The sequence below is a fragment of the Lepisma saccharinum genome, chromosome 8 (genome assembly GCF_977018435.1).
Source record: "Lepisma saccharinum chromosome 8, izLepSacc3.1, whole genome shotgun sequence".
Lineage (NCBI taxonomy): Eukaryota > Metazoa > Arthropoda > Insecta > Zygentoma > Lepismatidae > Lepisma > Lepisma saccharinum.
Window position 1 is genome coordinate 32964376 of NC_139236.1, and position 15403 is coordinate 32979778.

General features: G+C 38.8%; 1 protein-coding gene across 1 annotated transcript in view; it reads left to right on the forward strand.

Annotated features, from left to right (window-relative positions):
• Window positions 1-15403, forward strand: part of hiw (MYC binding protein highwire) — a 529247-nt gene that overhangs the window by 387868 nt on the left and 125976 nt on the right. The window contains exons 38-41 of the mRNA XM_083126444.1: window positions 4255-4477; window positions 7208-7390; window positions 11443-11619; window positions 12504-12710. Coding sequence (XP_082982570.1) covers window positions 4255-4477; window positions 7208-7390; window positions 11443-11619; window positions 12504-12710 — 790 coding nt within the window. The remainder of the gene's footprint in view (window positions 1-4254; window positions 4478-7207; window positions 7391-11442; window positions 11620-12503; window positions 12711-15403) is intronic.

Sequence of the window (15403 nt, forward strand, 5' to 3'; positions counted from 1 at the left end):
CACGGAGTTTGCTGCGATTGCCTAAAGATGGCAGCTGAGTAGCGTGCTTGATGTAAACATCTGTCTCTTGCAGCCGCTGAACCGTCCAGTGTTGCCAATCATTAGAATATGTTTCAAAGCTTAGGGATTTTTGACTGCCGTGGGACCAAATTTTTCTCCAATGGCAAAAAACACTAAGCCAAGGTCTTCGAAAATGGCATAATAATAATTACTACTTTTTAACGCATAACCCTATTCAACTTTTGTCACTCGTGCTGTGTGACAAGCATGCAGAGCAGGGATTCCAAACCTTTTTACGTTAGCGGAACCGTTAGGAATGAGATTAGAAACTTTGGGTACCCTTGGTAGATTTTTTTTCAATTTTTATCGTAAATGGAACTGGAATATGTTATGAGGAGCAAGCTAAATTTATTGTCAAATAAATACCTACTCCAGTAATAATGTTATTCATTTATTGAAATATAATGTAAGGAACAAACATCAGAGGAAAGGTATTACACAGCAACAGTTCAGTTCAGAACGAGAGCGTCGATCGATGTCACCATATGTTGAACATGAGAGTAATTAATTCGACTTAATATTTATTTTGCCTACTTCCTAATAATATTTTTTTTAGTTTTTCCTTTTTTTTCTCATCCTTAAAATATCTCGCGGCACCCCGGTTGGGAATCACTGATGCAGAGTAAACCAACTAAAAGAAGCAACATGGTACCTAAAACTAATACATTCTGTTTTCATAATTCCTCCGAGATTTCACTCTCGTGCTGGGTCGAATTTACGGGTGGCAGAGAAGGAAACTGAAATTGGCAATAAATCTTCAATTGACACAGAAATAACCTTCCGTGTTTAATCCGTAAGTATACCGAAACGTCCAAATCTATAATGAGCATAGTTGGTGAGTGCTTGGCAGCAAAAAAGTACCTCTCGTCCAACAAGTATCAGCGCCAGAAAAAATATGAAATGGATGGGGATACAAAAATGTACATCTGGCTTCAGCAACCTATCTAGTTGGAGGTCCATCCTGCCTCTCCTTATGAGAGAAGATCGTTAATCCTCCACCGGCCATACAAGGAATGTGTGACTTTTGTGAGATTGTGCAAGCACTCACAATAGGCACAGAAAATATGCCTCATTTTATGTGAATATATGTTTTTTCAGAGCGATTGAAGACTATGCAAAGTATTATTTGGCACATAAAGGCATAGAAATTACAGGAACATTTTTCATGAGTCTATAGGTATATTGCTCGTACATGGTTGGCAATACTGGGACCAGCTGGCGATCGCTGTAGTGTGTGTGTGTGATCAACAATGCAATGATAAAGTTAACTTCTTAGGTGTATACAATAAAAGAGTTGTTCGTTTTCGTGCAAGCATTCCAATTCTAAGACAAATACATCACACGTTTCTTACTTTTTTTTAAGGGGACTGTTTCCGGGTGCCAGGTGTAGCTCCAGAAAAAAACACATTGCATGGATTCCTGCAAAACTTTTACCATATTCGAATTCTTGTACCATTACTGACGGGTCATTTTCCGTCAGATGATATTCAAAATTCTTCACACAATTGTTTCCACCCACCTCCATTAAATGTCACATTTAAGGAAAGGAATTTTTTTAATGCTTTTATTGTAATCAGATTAAAGATGTATTCTTATGCACAAGTTAGTAACGTACCGTACGTGTCAATTGAGAAATTTCAAAACCTCTAAATTGTTATGTCTGCGGAGTCAGGACCCCTTTCCCGCCCTAAACCCATTAATGCGGTTAGAGGGACTTGGTCTCTCAGAAGCAGTTTGGTAATTAGTCCTACTTTTACTCCCAAATATTTATTATTCATGCGATATTCCAGGGCGTAATGAACCCTTTCCCCACAATCCCGCTTCCTCTAACCCCCCACCGAAACAATAATGTCACATTTTGCGTGTACTGTTAATAAAAGTTTGATTTTCTCCACTGCATCGGTCATTTCACAAAAAAGAGCAATGATGGCGCCAGATGGGATCGGGGGTGACGCCCACACTGGTCCATGCACTCCCCAACATCAAGCAAGACATACTAAATTAGTTATCATTTAGCTGAGACATGCATATTTAGTGGCATTCAAGGTAGGGTGCGAAATCATTGAAGATTGGTGGGGAGTGTAAGATCTTACTCCACCCTCACATATATTTACATATTTGAATTTGAATCTAAAATTTTGGGTGCGTCAGCACTAAGGCTATTTTGCACCCGTCACATTATACGGGGTCCAGCCCCTTATCGTTACACTCTAACGTTGCATAACTAAAAAATGTAAAATGTTCTGACTTCTGTTAAAAGCTGAGGCTGTAAAGGGGCACTCGGCACACATAAAGACAAAAGAACAGGACAATACAAACAAAATTATACTGGCCATGGGGCCAGTCGCCAGAGCCTCGTTAGTCTGCAGTCCAGGGTGTACTACGTGGAAGTGAGGTTGACTATTGGGTGCACTACGTGGAAGGAGCACCACTTACACCCCATATTTACATGTTATTAACTATAAAAGAAATTGCTAAATATTTAAAAATACATTATTATTATTATTATTATTATTATTAAATACATATAACGCCCGTGACGCAACAGCTTGTGAAGGTCAGGCCCTACTTACCGACTTCCGGCCTCATTACTACCACCTACCGAGGTTGGAGATCATCCAACCAGTTACCGGGTGACGTGTGGTCAGCACGACGAACCCCCAATCGTAGTTGTAATTTCCCATGACCAAGTTACACTACTCATTCGTAGCTCCCAAATTTCCTAACTGGTGAGTCCGCATGGGCGGGGGACATTTAAATACATATAAATGAATTAATTTGTTACTTTTGTATAAAGTAGCAAACTAATTCCTTTACTAACTGGTTTAAGATGTCATAAATTACAAAATAGTTTTAGTATGTATAAGTTTTGTTTAGTTTTTGCTTTCTATTATTATAAATAAATTACATTTCATAGTTATATTTGTATCGCATTCTTGATTTACCTTTCTTATTGTGCGTATATTGTTATTAGTGTAGAGCTGTGAAAAATCGAGAGAGAGAGGGGGGAGCATGCAACACTCAAAAAACACTACTTTGTGTATATTTTCGATATTATCCATAATAGTAAATTATATTATTATAGTCAAAACTAATTGCTTATCTTTTGTTGTCGTAACAAAAACTCTCCCTCCTGGAAATTTTTATTGGGGGGATTTTTGAGGACAAGATTGTTGGTGGGGGATGTCCTTCCTGTCCCCAGTGGCGTACCTTAACCCCACGGTGCGGGGGTGCACACGAGCTTCGGAGGCTCAGTAAGAATGATAAACTAAGAATGGCCGATAATTCACAAAACTTTTCCTTCCGGCGTTAAAATCTATTTTCAACCAAACATATTATATTTTTATGCCCGTACAACAGCAAACAGAAAATATTAATCACTGAATTTCCAGATTAGAAGGAAACCTTCATTAGCTGAGTAGTTCAAGTCATTGATTACGTCGCCAAAGGATAGAAAATGCGCAACTTTGACCCCTCCCCGCCCCTACTTACTGCCCGCGTTTCAGCAAGGCGCTGTAGTTCGGTGAAACTGTGATGCTCCCGTATGTTGTTAAGTTTCTTTTGGTGGAATCCGCTAATTTCTGGGAGAAATATGAAGACGTATCTTCTACTATAGCTACAGAAATGGTTTCTTTTCGGAATGTAGTGTGAAATGAAGTCAAAAGAAACATGTCAAACATCAGTGAAAGTGCAGAATTCCTCACAAGAATTTGCTTCCATCAAGAAACGCAGAGGCCTGGTAATGGGAATTTAACAATATCGAGATTTTTGTAGTAACAGCGTATTTTTTTATATGTATAATTTTATACAGTTTGTCTATTGTCTTAACCTTTCGTAATGTTTTTACATTGATTCAAACTACATACATGTATTTTCATATTTGTATATACGTAATATAAATGTAGGCGTGAATAAATATTTTAAAAAAGAAAGTTGTTTTCTTATGAAGAGGGGCGCACAACTGTAAGTTGCGGGGGGGGGGGACGCAGAGCGTGTTAGTTACGCTACTGCCTGTCCTTCCAATGATTTCGTACCCTGATTCAGGCGGGCATATTAAAAGAGACTGCCTTCTTCCTTAACCACACAATTATTTCTGACTAAGCAATAACAGATGAACGAATAATTAATTTGTTGTGCAAATTTTCTGATCAGTGCGAGAGTGACTGCTAAAAATTGTGCTTTGTGTCTTTGCAGCTGCCATTCCAACGAGCGACTCTTCCTTAAGGACTTCGTGCACTGTGCCCCTGGAACAAGCGGCGGTCGCCTTGCACGCTGGCTGCAGCCAGATTCCTACGTCGACCCACAGAGATGCGAGGTGTTGTATAGCAAAGATGAAATGCGATGTGGGTGGCCTGCAATTGTTACAGTTCTTACCAAGGACCAATACGGAGACCTAGTTCATGTTCCGAACCTTAAGGTAAATAAGAAACAATACCAAAAAAAACCTACTATTTCTTGCTATTTTGTGTGTAGCGTGGCACTTCGTCCTTTTTTTAGTTTAGTGTATATTATTCAAAAAACATTCCTTGAACTTCAATACACTGAATGCAACGCTCAAACAGCTTGTCAAAACACTTATGGAAATCTATGACGGGAATAGTGTTGAGATACTCGGTAAAAGCTCTTTGAATGTCTGCAACAGCATCAAACTGGGTCCCTTTCAGCATCAATTTCAGTTTCGATAAAAAGTAGTAGTCAGGAGGAGACAGATCAGAAGAATAGGGGAGGTATGATCAAGCAGAACAATCCCCTTGGAGACCCAAAACTGATGGACAACCACAGAGCGGTGACTTGGTGCATTGTCAGTCAAAAGATACCACGTGCCCTGTTGTCGGTATTGTGGGTGTAACCGCCGAATTCGTGCCCACAGATGCTTCAAAACCTCAAGTTATAGAACTTTCCTTGAACCGTTTGTCCATGCGCAACAATTTCTCTATGATGCCAGTCAAGTTGAAGAACGTGATGAGCATCGTCTCGATACCTACGGGACTTCTGCAGGCGAACTTTGGGTTTTGAGTACCCTTGGCTCTTCCACACCGAACTCTGGCGCTTTGTTAACGGGCCATATTGGAAACACTACGTTTCGTCACCAGTCACGATGGTTGTCAGGAAATTGGTATCCCTGTCCGCGGCCCTAATCAGGTCTCGGCAACATTGAACCCTTTGATTTTTGTGGTAGTTTGCGACATGGTGACCTAGAGTGGTGTCACTTGTGTTACTGTAACTTTCTACCATCCTTCCCCAACGTTCAAATTTACCAGCGAAAGAGAGAGAACATCAGTGTAATTGGAGAAGGGCCCTTTTTACAAATTAAGCAATATGTACTTGTAAATGCACTACATCAGTCCGGAAAATTATGGGACACATTGTCTACATCAATATTGTAGACATATTGTAGTCACCTAATTTTTTTGGCTTTATATGGTGGCTGCTGATAAAGGATGCCCCCCCCCATATTGCTACGAGCCTGTAAAACAGTCTGTCATTCTATGTTTTAATTTACATCTTTCTCTTTCTTCTATATATATATCTCCTCTTGCGATATTTCTGTGTATGCCACTAGGCACCTGTTATGTATGTAGAATTTTGTTGAAATTTCTCATTTGTCTGTTTTGTATGACAAATTAATGTATTCCTTTAGGAAGGAAAGTAAAGTAATGCCCACATATCTGATTTTATATCAGTCTTTCAAACCACTTCTGCTCTTGATTGAATCTCTTTGCAAGCCTCTGCAGTCTGGTATGTAGCACAGAGTATTATGAAACAAATTATCTATACAGCGTTTGTTACAACCTGTACAGCTTCCCGCGCTTGCTGATTGCTGGCTTTTCTAGCAGAAACCAAGCAGCATTGCCGCTGGGGAAAGCCGAAGCCAGGCTGTGAATAAAATACGCGAAAATGCATAAATATACACAATTGCCCTTCCTGAATGTTCCAACTAAGATGACACTAAACACAAAAAGGACACAAGCAAATATCACCAGAATAAATTCCATTGTGGATATTTTAAAACGCACACTAATCAGCACCACGCATATAAAACAAGCTTCTTCAACAAGAGACAAACAAAACACGTGAGTTAGGCCGCAATGTGGAAACAGCGTCTACGTAAGCGCCTTTCTTCTGCCTTCCATTCGCTCATCGCTGCCCAGCAGACGACATTTTTTTCGTTTCTCATTGGCTCCGAAACTGTCGAGCGATTGTTATAGCGCGGGAAACGGGACAAGTTCTAACAAACGCGGTATAGTCGGAGGCATTTTCCAAAAGTAGTACAGAGTGGACCACAGCTATCACTCATTCAGCACAAAATGCTCTCGACTTATATTGGTTAATGTTTCTGCATAGATGTCTCATTCTTAATCTTTGCCTATGTTACCTCATACTTCGCCATCAAAAATAAGAAATAAGTATTTTTAAATTACAGTTATGTAGGTGTAATGTAACTAGGATATTATAACATTCAAGAAATATGAATATATGTAATAGTCTATGCTGCATGGAGTTTCAGCTCAGTCACCTTTGACTGTAGAGAAAGAAACGAAACTATTTCATCTAATGATGTGATCAATAAGTGTGATTCTCTTAAGATGGAAACATGAGCGTAACTTCTAATTTCACTTTGGAAGGGGGTGGGGGCAGAATCGAATTTGGAGCTTAATAAAAAGTTTTCTCTATCCCATAAAAATATCATTCAGAACTATTAAATTTGAGAAATCATAAAATTTGCTCATTACTTTGCTTCTGGAGAGGTTAACAAAAGTACCATTAACTTGCAATTTTTTAGGGGGAAACAGGTGTCTTCCTTCTCCCCCATGTGTGGAAATAGAAAGATCACCAACACAACACAATTTTATTCAAAGTTTAAAATTTGTTATTTTATTTCTCTTGTAAATAATTACTAACTTTTCGGAATTTCTCGTCTGGACACTGAACTACTCCTTGGTTGTTCATTGTGCAAGTGATTACTGTTGGCTATTATGATATCTGAATCAATGAAACTCATTATGTAACCCCTCTTCTTTTAAAATTATACTTTACAGAGATTGAACACATGTCATATGCATGTAACTCACACATATTTTTATGTCATCCTGTAATCAAGTTTGTGTTCATAGAGAAATGTTGCAATTATTGTTTTTCCCCCCAGATTGAAGTCAAAGCAGTGCCAATTGATAAGAAAGAAGTGGGAGAAGATCAAGGTCGGAAGATGAGGCGGGTGAGCCAGCCAGATGCAATGACCTTTGGTGGTCATCCCCATCCTTCCATCGAGATACCTTACGAGGTCACCATCAAGGACAAAATGTGTTACTATGCTATCACGATCATGAAGGTGGGTCAGTGACACCAATAGCATGCATTAACTTTTTAAAAGGGAAAAATATTGATTTACTCCTGTCAGTCTCCACTATTTATTTTTAAATTTGTCAATGTGTATTCTACTCAGACTTTATACTTGACTTGGCACATTATCATGAATGCACACATAACGCTTCATATGTATCAGTTTCAGCTGCTAGAGATAAAAAAAATAGTGTGATCAACATTGCACTTCATTTCTCGTTATACTATGTACAATTGACTGCGAAGGTTACTGCAGGGAAACTGTCCATCGATGGTTTAGTTCTTTTTTTTCTTTTTAATTCTACATCATATGTTGTTTTAAGGTATCAATTTGTGTTGAAGCAGATGTTACCTTTTGCTTATTAATTTTGCTGTCACCTGTGATTATTTCAAAGGTAGTTGCAGAGCTATGTATCCATACAGGCATACAATGTTGTATGCTGTATTTGTTTGACCAAGTGCACCTGGTCAAATAAATATATAACATATGCCCAAGTATTTGTACTTTCCTTAAAAAAATATGGACACCTCTAGTGGTCCAGTGGTTATGTTTTTTTAAAGTATTTGTCTTCAGTTAACTTTATGCATAGATAGGCTAATTGGGACTGGACCTACAGCCAAATGGGATCCAAACTACTATGTGTTTCCATTACGTATCAAAGCCAAGACCCCTTACTTACAAGTAATGAATATAATATAATTAGTTTGTAATTAGTTCCCTGGTGCAAGTACAGATTCAATAATCAAATTGCAAGTAAAACTATAAGGCAAACCCCTTCCATAAAGAGGACTTATAAAGTGTGTCAAATATCTTTCACAAATCAGCCTTGTTTTTATATCTGTAGACAAGTGCATTGCGCGCTGGACTCATGATCTCTCCACCATTGTTCCCAAGTTCAAGTCTTGATGTGGTATGGGTGTTGCTTTGTGTGTGCCTTAGTTAATTCCAGCTAATCATCATTGCAATTAGACTCAAGATTCAGAAAGCAACGTAAAACATGAAAAATAGAAGAAGTACAATTCAAATCAGCTTTCCACGAGGACGTATTCTTTCACAACTGGTTTTTGACTTGCTGATTTTTAAATACATGTAATAATAGCTTATGTTTAATGGATGTTCTTGTTTTAACTTGTATTAAGAGAGATTCGACTTTATCACTTTGTAACAATAGTAAGCATAACTTTGAACATACACAAAATAATGAAGAGGTTTTCTCGGGCAATCAGCCAGGTGATTTCCGGGAAGACTTCCGAGCTTTCGAGAGCTAACGTCACTTTCATCTTCAGGGAATGAAGTGCAGAGATAAGTCAGGGTGACGTTATATGTATTTGGTGTGGGAGGGGTCTGGTGTAGGTGGCGGGCCAATCAGGTGGCATTTCTCCGACGTCCGCGCTCCCAGTAGACTATCGCTAACCAGGCTGGGTCCAGTTCGAGTCCCGTGTCCCTGTTGAGGTTGTCCTTTTCCCCGTGTATGGCTATTGCTTCTTTGATGAGACGGTCCCAGTAATTTGATGATTTATTGATGATCTCTGTGGTTGTGAAATCAATTCTATGGCCCTCCTGGATTGAATGTTCTGCTAACCCTGATGTTACATGCCAGCTACATAAGGAATTTTCATCCTGAAAAATCAGGGTTAGCAGAACATTCAATCCAGGAGGGCCATAGAATTGATTTCACAACCACAGAGATCATCAATAAATCATCAAATTACTGGGACCGTCTCATCAAAGAAGCAATAGCCATACACGGGGAAAAGGACAACCTCAACAGGGACACGGGACTCGAACTGGACCCAGTCTGGTTAGCGATAGTCGACTGGGAGCGCAGACGTCGGAGAAATGCCACCTGATTGGCCCGCCACCTACACCAGACCCCTCCCACACCAAATACATATAACGTCACCCTGACTTATCTCTGCACTTCATTCCCTGAAGATGAGAGTGACGTTAGCTCTCGAAAGCTCGGAAGCCTTTCCGGAAATCACCTGGCTGATTGCCCGAGAAAACCTCTTCAATATTCGCTGCCAGGAAAGCTTCAAGAATTATCACAAAAGAACAATTAAACATCCACTAACTACCAGCATAAATGGACACAGGTGTGCATGCTAGGTCCACTGTGCACAGGCACTGTATTAGACCAGCATTGTAATTTCCAGTCATAGTGACCATTCAGCATTTCAGAAAGACAATGTCATAGCTTTCCTCTGGGATGCTAGTCTTGAATTTCTTAGCATGTGCAGATCCCTAGTGTTTTTACAGGATACTCTAGGCTTGGCACTCTGGTTTCAAAGTGATGGACCAGTTCTCATCCATTATAATGTGTCTGGCACCTCCTTTTCAGTTTAGAGCCCAACTGAGTAAATAGTCTCCCACTCATCACTGCCCATACACACTTTCAAGTATCAACATTTATTGAACCCATCAGGCAGATACGTTTTGTGGCCAAGTTCTTGGTCACAGCACTGTATGAGGCGTTACATATCTTTGGTAAATAACAAATGTACAGAACCATGTCACTGATTTGAATAGTTTTGGGAGTGATCACTGCACACTTGGCTACCACCGTGTTGGTTTCCTATGACTGCCATCAGGTTGAATGTGAGTGCATCATTCCCAAGTATCTCCACCATATTCTGATGCACGTTATTGAGGATCATATTTCACTTCATTAAATATTTTATGGCCTGAACTAAAGTTTTGTACATTTTCCAAGTGTCATTATTATAGGGTCTCCCCAAAGGCGCAGTGCTGTCATCCTTGCCTTGTAATCAAGGGGTCCCGGGTTGACCATGGGCGTAACTTGGAACCTAACTTTGAGGGGGCAGAATCAAAGTAGGACTAATTTTGAGGGGCAGAATGAAAGTGGGACTCATTTTGAGGGGGCAAATGAACTGGATCTCATTTTGAGGGGCAGAATCAAACTGGGACTCATTTTGAGTGAGCAGAATCAAACTGGGCCTAATTTTGAGTGGGCAGAATGAAAGTGGGACTCATTTTGAGGGGGCATAATTAAACTGGACCTCATTTTGAGGGGGCAGAATCAAAGTGGGCCTAATTTTGAGTGAGCAGAATCAAACTGGGCCTAATTTTGAGTGGGCAGTATGAAAGTGGGACTCATTTTGAGGGGGCAGAATTAAACTGGACCTCATTTTGAGGGGGAAGAATCAAACTGGGCCTAATTTTGAAGGAGCAGAATCAAACTGGGCCTAATTTTGAGGGGGCAGAATTAAACTTGGGCCCAATTTTAAGGGGGGTAGAATCAAACTTGGGCCTAACTTTGAAGGGGTAGAATCAAACCTGGGGTTTAACTTTGGGGGAAGAAACTCGAAAAGTTTTCCATTCCAGGATTATTTACTAAATAACTGTGATGATGTTTGCAAAATTACAAATATTACTCTTTATTACTTTACTCCTCAGGTTCCCTAACTTGCCCCCTGCCAAGTTGTGCCTATGCCGGGTTCGTTACCTGGTGGAGGCACATAGTGGTTCGAATTCCACTTTAAACTGTAGGTCCAGTCCTGATTACCCTTACTGTACACAAAGTGGATTTAAAACACCAACTCAAACTAAACCAAGTGGCATTACAACCTCTCACTTGCAGAACAGGCTGAGAACAAGGCATTGTCAATGAAGGTCTGATTACTACCAAAGGTTAGGCGATAACAAGACCATACATTCATTTTCCCTTGCACAGCAGGAACTCTGTCACCTCGCCTTGTACATGTATGTGTTAGTGCAAAAGATATAGAAAACATTTGCAGTGTCAAAAGCATTTTTAATGTGTATCAGATGTAATGGAGATTATTATTTACAGCTTGTTCACCATTAGTATCCATAATAAGTACATTGAAAGTAGGGAAAACTGTTAATGAATTCAGTTCCCAACTTTGTGTTTATTCATGTAGGAGTTTTGAAGTAGCATTGAAGACATAGCTTTATGCATAAATTGTTTCATTTCTGTTTGGGTTTCTGTTGTAGAATGTTTAGTACAGAAAGAGCTTTTTTGAATGATTGTTTTAACTGGCTTGACTTTCTGATAGGCTTATGAGAACTACTCATTTGAAGAGCTGCGGTACACTTCTCCTGCGATCAAGAGATCCAGTGAAAACATGCTGGTGCGCCCCAATGGTGATGGAACTTACAGTGCTACTTGGACGCCTGGGAGTGTTGGCTGGTATTCAGTTCTCGTTACTATTGATGGTTACGAAATGGATGAGGTATGTATGATATTGTGTCAACAATGATGTATAAATACAATAACATATATTGTGTGGCATGTTTTTTTTGTTTGTTTTTTTTAATTTCAATCCCACAGCTGGATATTTTTTTAAAAGATCTACAAAAGGAAAATTGAAAAGTCATTGAAACAGTTACTTTATTAGATTTAATTTGTTTTAACTTCTTTCTTCCTCTCTCACACTCCCTTCCTCACACACTTGTTCATTCATTTTGAACATGAATGTCATTGTGTTTGTTCATGTGTCATTCATTCTCATCCTTACAATTAACTCAAAAGGTACTAGAATAATGTGAAAGAGACAAGTAGAAATAGAATTCTTTATTCTTACTCTAATTTGTATTTATTGCCATTAATGCATTTTAAAACAAGTAAATTATTTTGTGTAACATTGTATTGGCTTTTTGTCAATTAAATTTGTGTACTTACTGATTCAGAGCAAATTACAGTTCAACCCTGATTTTTTGTTCCTGGTTTACATTTTCCTGCAATACACATTCAATCTTCACAGTCCCAATAGAGGAAAATGCTACAAAATTTTCCTCGATTTTACATTTTCCCTCATTTTAAGTTCTTTCAACTTGGTCGCCTGAAAATGCAAAATTAAGGTTCCACTGTATTGTCCTCTAACTTACATTTCAAAAATGTAGCTTTTCACATTCTCATTTTATTTTCTTCCAAAGCAAATGCATCCTCTAGTAATAAACACTTAAAAATAGAAGCAATTGTGTAATTAATATGAACATTAACAAATAGAAGCAAATTAACAAAATTATGCATTTAAATATAAAAGTTCATTCTTTAGTAACATCATCTAATGCTTGTTACATGTATTTTTGTGGAAATGAAACCCTTCTATTACAGGTGTACAAGGTAGAAGTCAGAGAACCACCTCAAGGTGTTACACCACCCATTCAGAGTGTTGTGAAGAAAGCTCCTCACCAGCCAAGCAGATTGCGGAAATTTGTCGCTAAAAACAGTGCAGGGTTACGAATCAGAGCACACCCTTCATTGCAGAGTGAACAGATTGGGATTGTGCATGTAAATGGAACAATTGCTTTTGTAGATGAGGTAACGGTTTACGTACTATTATGAAATTTGAAATATAACATGAAAATATGACATGAGAAATTGCATTGCCTAATGTTAAATACTAAATTTGCTCTTCTGTTTTATTTTTTGTGTTTGTGGTTTATACACAACATGTAAAAAAAGGCAGGGGAAATAAGTAATTGTGATATTATCAACAACAGCAGAATGCTGTGAAATATGAGACTTACTGAAGTGCACAGACACCTCTCGGGTACAGGGATAGTGTTTAGGCCAAGGCTGCATTTAAAACACAGAGAAAGAAAACACGAGTGTTATAGGGAGATCATGAAAGGATATATTACTGTATATTACAACAGAAATCCATGATAACCTGCATACGCAATATATTGAAGATGAAGATTCTTCCATCTTAGTATGATCTGTTTTGAATAATGCATTCATACAGCCTTGAACACTGCTATTTACTTTTAAAAGTTAACATTTCATCCATGCTTGGTCCAGAGCATAGGCGCTGACTCCATGGGGCGTACGGGGGCTCGAGCCCCCCCCCCCCAATGTTAATGATGTGGGTGCAGAGCCCCCAAATAATTTTGCTTAAGAGGATTTAATGTATTATTTTTCTTCTCTTGTAAAGTTTACTCTGAATTGTGCCACATGAACGTAACTTTAAATACACATTTCAAATGTTCTAGACCATCAATTTTGGGGGGCTGAGACCGCTAAACCATCAACTTTGGGGGGGCTATGACCGGAGACAGCAAAACACACGACTTATTACTATGTACTAAGTATATAATTATTATTTACTATTATACATATATTAATCAGAGACATAATGAATTTAGCCAACGACTTGTTAAAGACTGTTTGGGAATCCCCTAAAAGAATGCAAATATTTAGGAATATTATTGATGTGAATGAGACTGCGACCACTTTGCCCTCGTCGGTGGACATTGAGAGCCTCCAGTATGCAACAGATCTTAAGGAACTATGAAAACCTTCTCAATATTCTTGAGAAATTTTCTGAAGAAGATTCTACTGACGCAGCATTAAAATGTGCTGGATACCTGGAGACAATGCCTCACTTCAAGACATTTTTCTTTCTCTCCTTCTACTGCCATGTGATGGGTCCAATAGAAGAGGTAAACTGTAAGATTCAGTCTCCATGCATTAGTGCTACAGAAGTGGAATCAAAACTAAAATACTTGACTGACATCTTTCAAGAAAAGCGAATGGGTTTTGAGCAGTTCTGGCAGAAATGCACAGAGGGCAAACCCAGCCTCGTTGATGAGCCAGAATTGCCCCGGCAACGTCACGTCCCTAAGAAACTTGAAAATCCTGATGCTGCCAAACATCACAAGTTCTACACTCCAAAATAGTATTATAAATCAATATACACTGACGTGTGTGACACAGCAAAATCATGTGTTAAACAAGGACATGAATCTACAGGACTACAAAAAGTAACAGCCGTAGAGAAAGAATGCTTCTCATCTGTGAACAGTTGCACAACAAACTTTCAGCAAACGCGAGAATTCTTTCACCAAGGTTTGGATGCTGATAGGCTCTCTTTACACATGTCCATGCTTGGTGATATCGCCAAACAGAAGAAAGTGGTTCTAACTACCATGCGTGACATAAGGAAGTTCCTTTTGGAAGACAGCACCCTCCAGGAGCCAAATTCATGATGGTCCTCCGCACTGTGCCAGTGACGACAGCCACAGCCTAAAGGTCATTCAGTGCTATTAGCCGAATAAAGACATATTTGAGATCTACAATGAGGCAGAAGAGACTGAGCAGCTTAGCAGTACTCCACATACATCAACCTATGCTTGATAATTTGGACCTGAGACCGCTCGTTAATGAGTTCATAGTAAAATAACCCACTGCGTCGAGCAACTTTTGCTTTATTTTTAAATCCTGTTCATATATTTTTGTTGTGTATGTCACTTTATATCTCAGTGTACATGCTATTTTTTTATTATTGCAAAATTAAATTTAAAAAGTAAAATATTGTAGCAAGAACAAAAAAGTAAAACTATTTTCCTGCGATTTGTGTTAGCATTTATGTAAATAATTAAATAAAACTGTTAAATATTCGTTATTTTATGGGTTATTTGCAACCCATCACATGTCTGTTGCAGACATTAAAACACACCCATGCCCTCGCCGGGACTCGAACCTTAGACCTCTGGATCAAAGCAAGTTGAGTCGACCACCCAACATGCTCGGCTACCGAGGTTGGCATAAAACTGTTAGGTTGGTCTCTTAATGTAAATACATACTTTTCAATAAAAATGTTAATTGTTATCTAAAAAGCAAATGAGCAGACACAAAAGACATAGACTTTGAAACATTTTCTAAACGTTTTTCATGTTACATTTCATTTGCATGAGGAATATAATAGCTGCTTAAAAACTGCTATATGAAGACGTAATTTTTATTTTTAAAAAATGGAGGGAGTGAGTCATTCATTCATTTATTTCAGTGATCAGAGCCCCCCCCACCCCCCAATAATTTTGACAAGTCGGCGCCCCTGGTCCAGAGGCGAAGCATCCGGTCATCGGGAGATGCAGCGATGACAAAGCAAAATAATAATAAAAATTGCTTTTTAAATATTTTAGAGAAGAAGTAAAAAATAAGTCAGAATACTCGCATATTTGAGCGAAATTAGTCACTAGACGCCATGAAACAGCTAGAAATACGCAAGA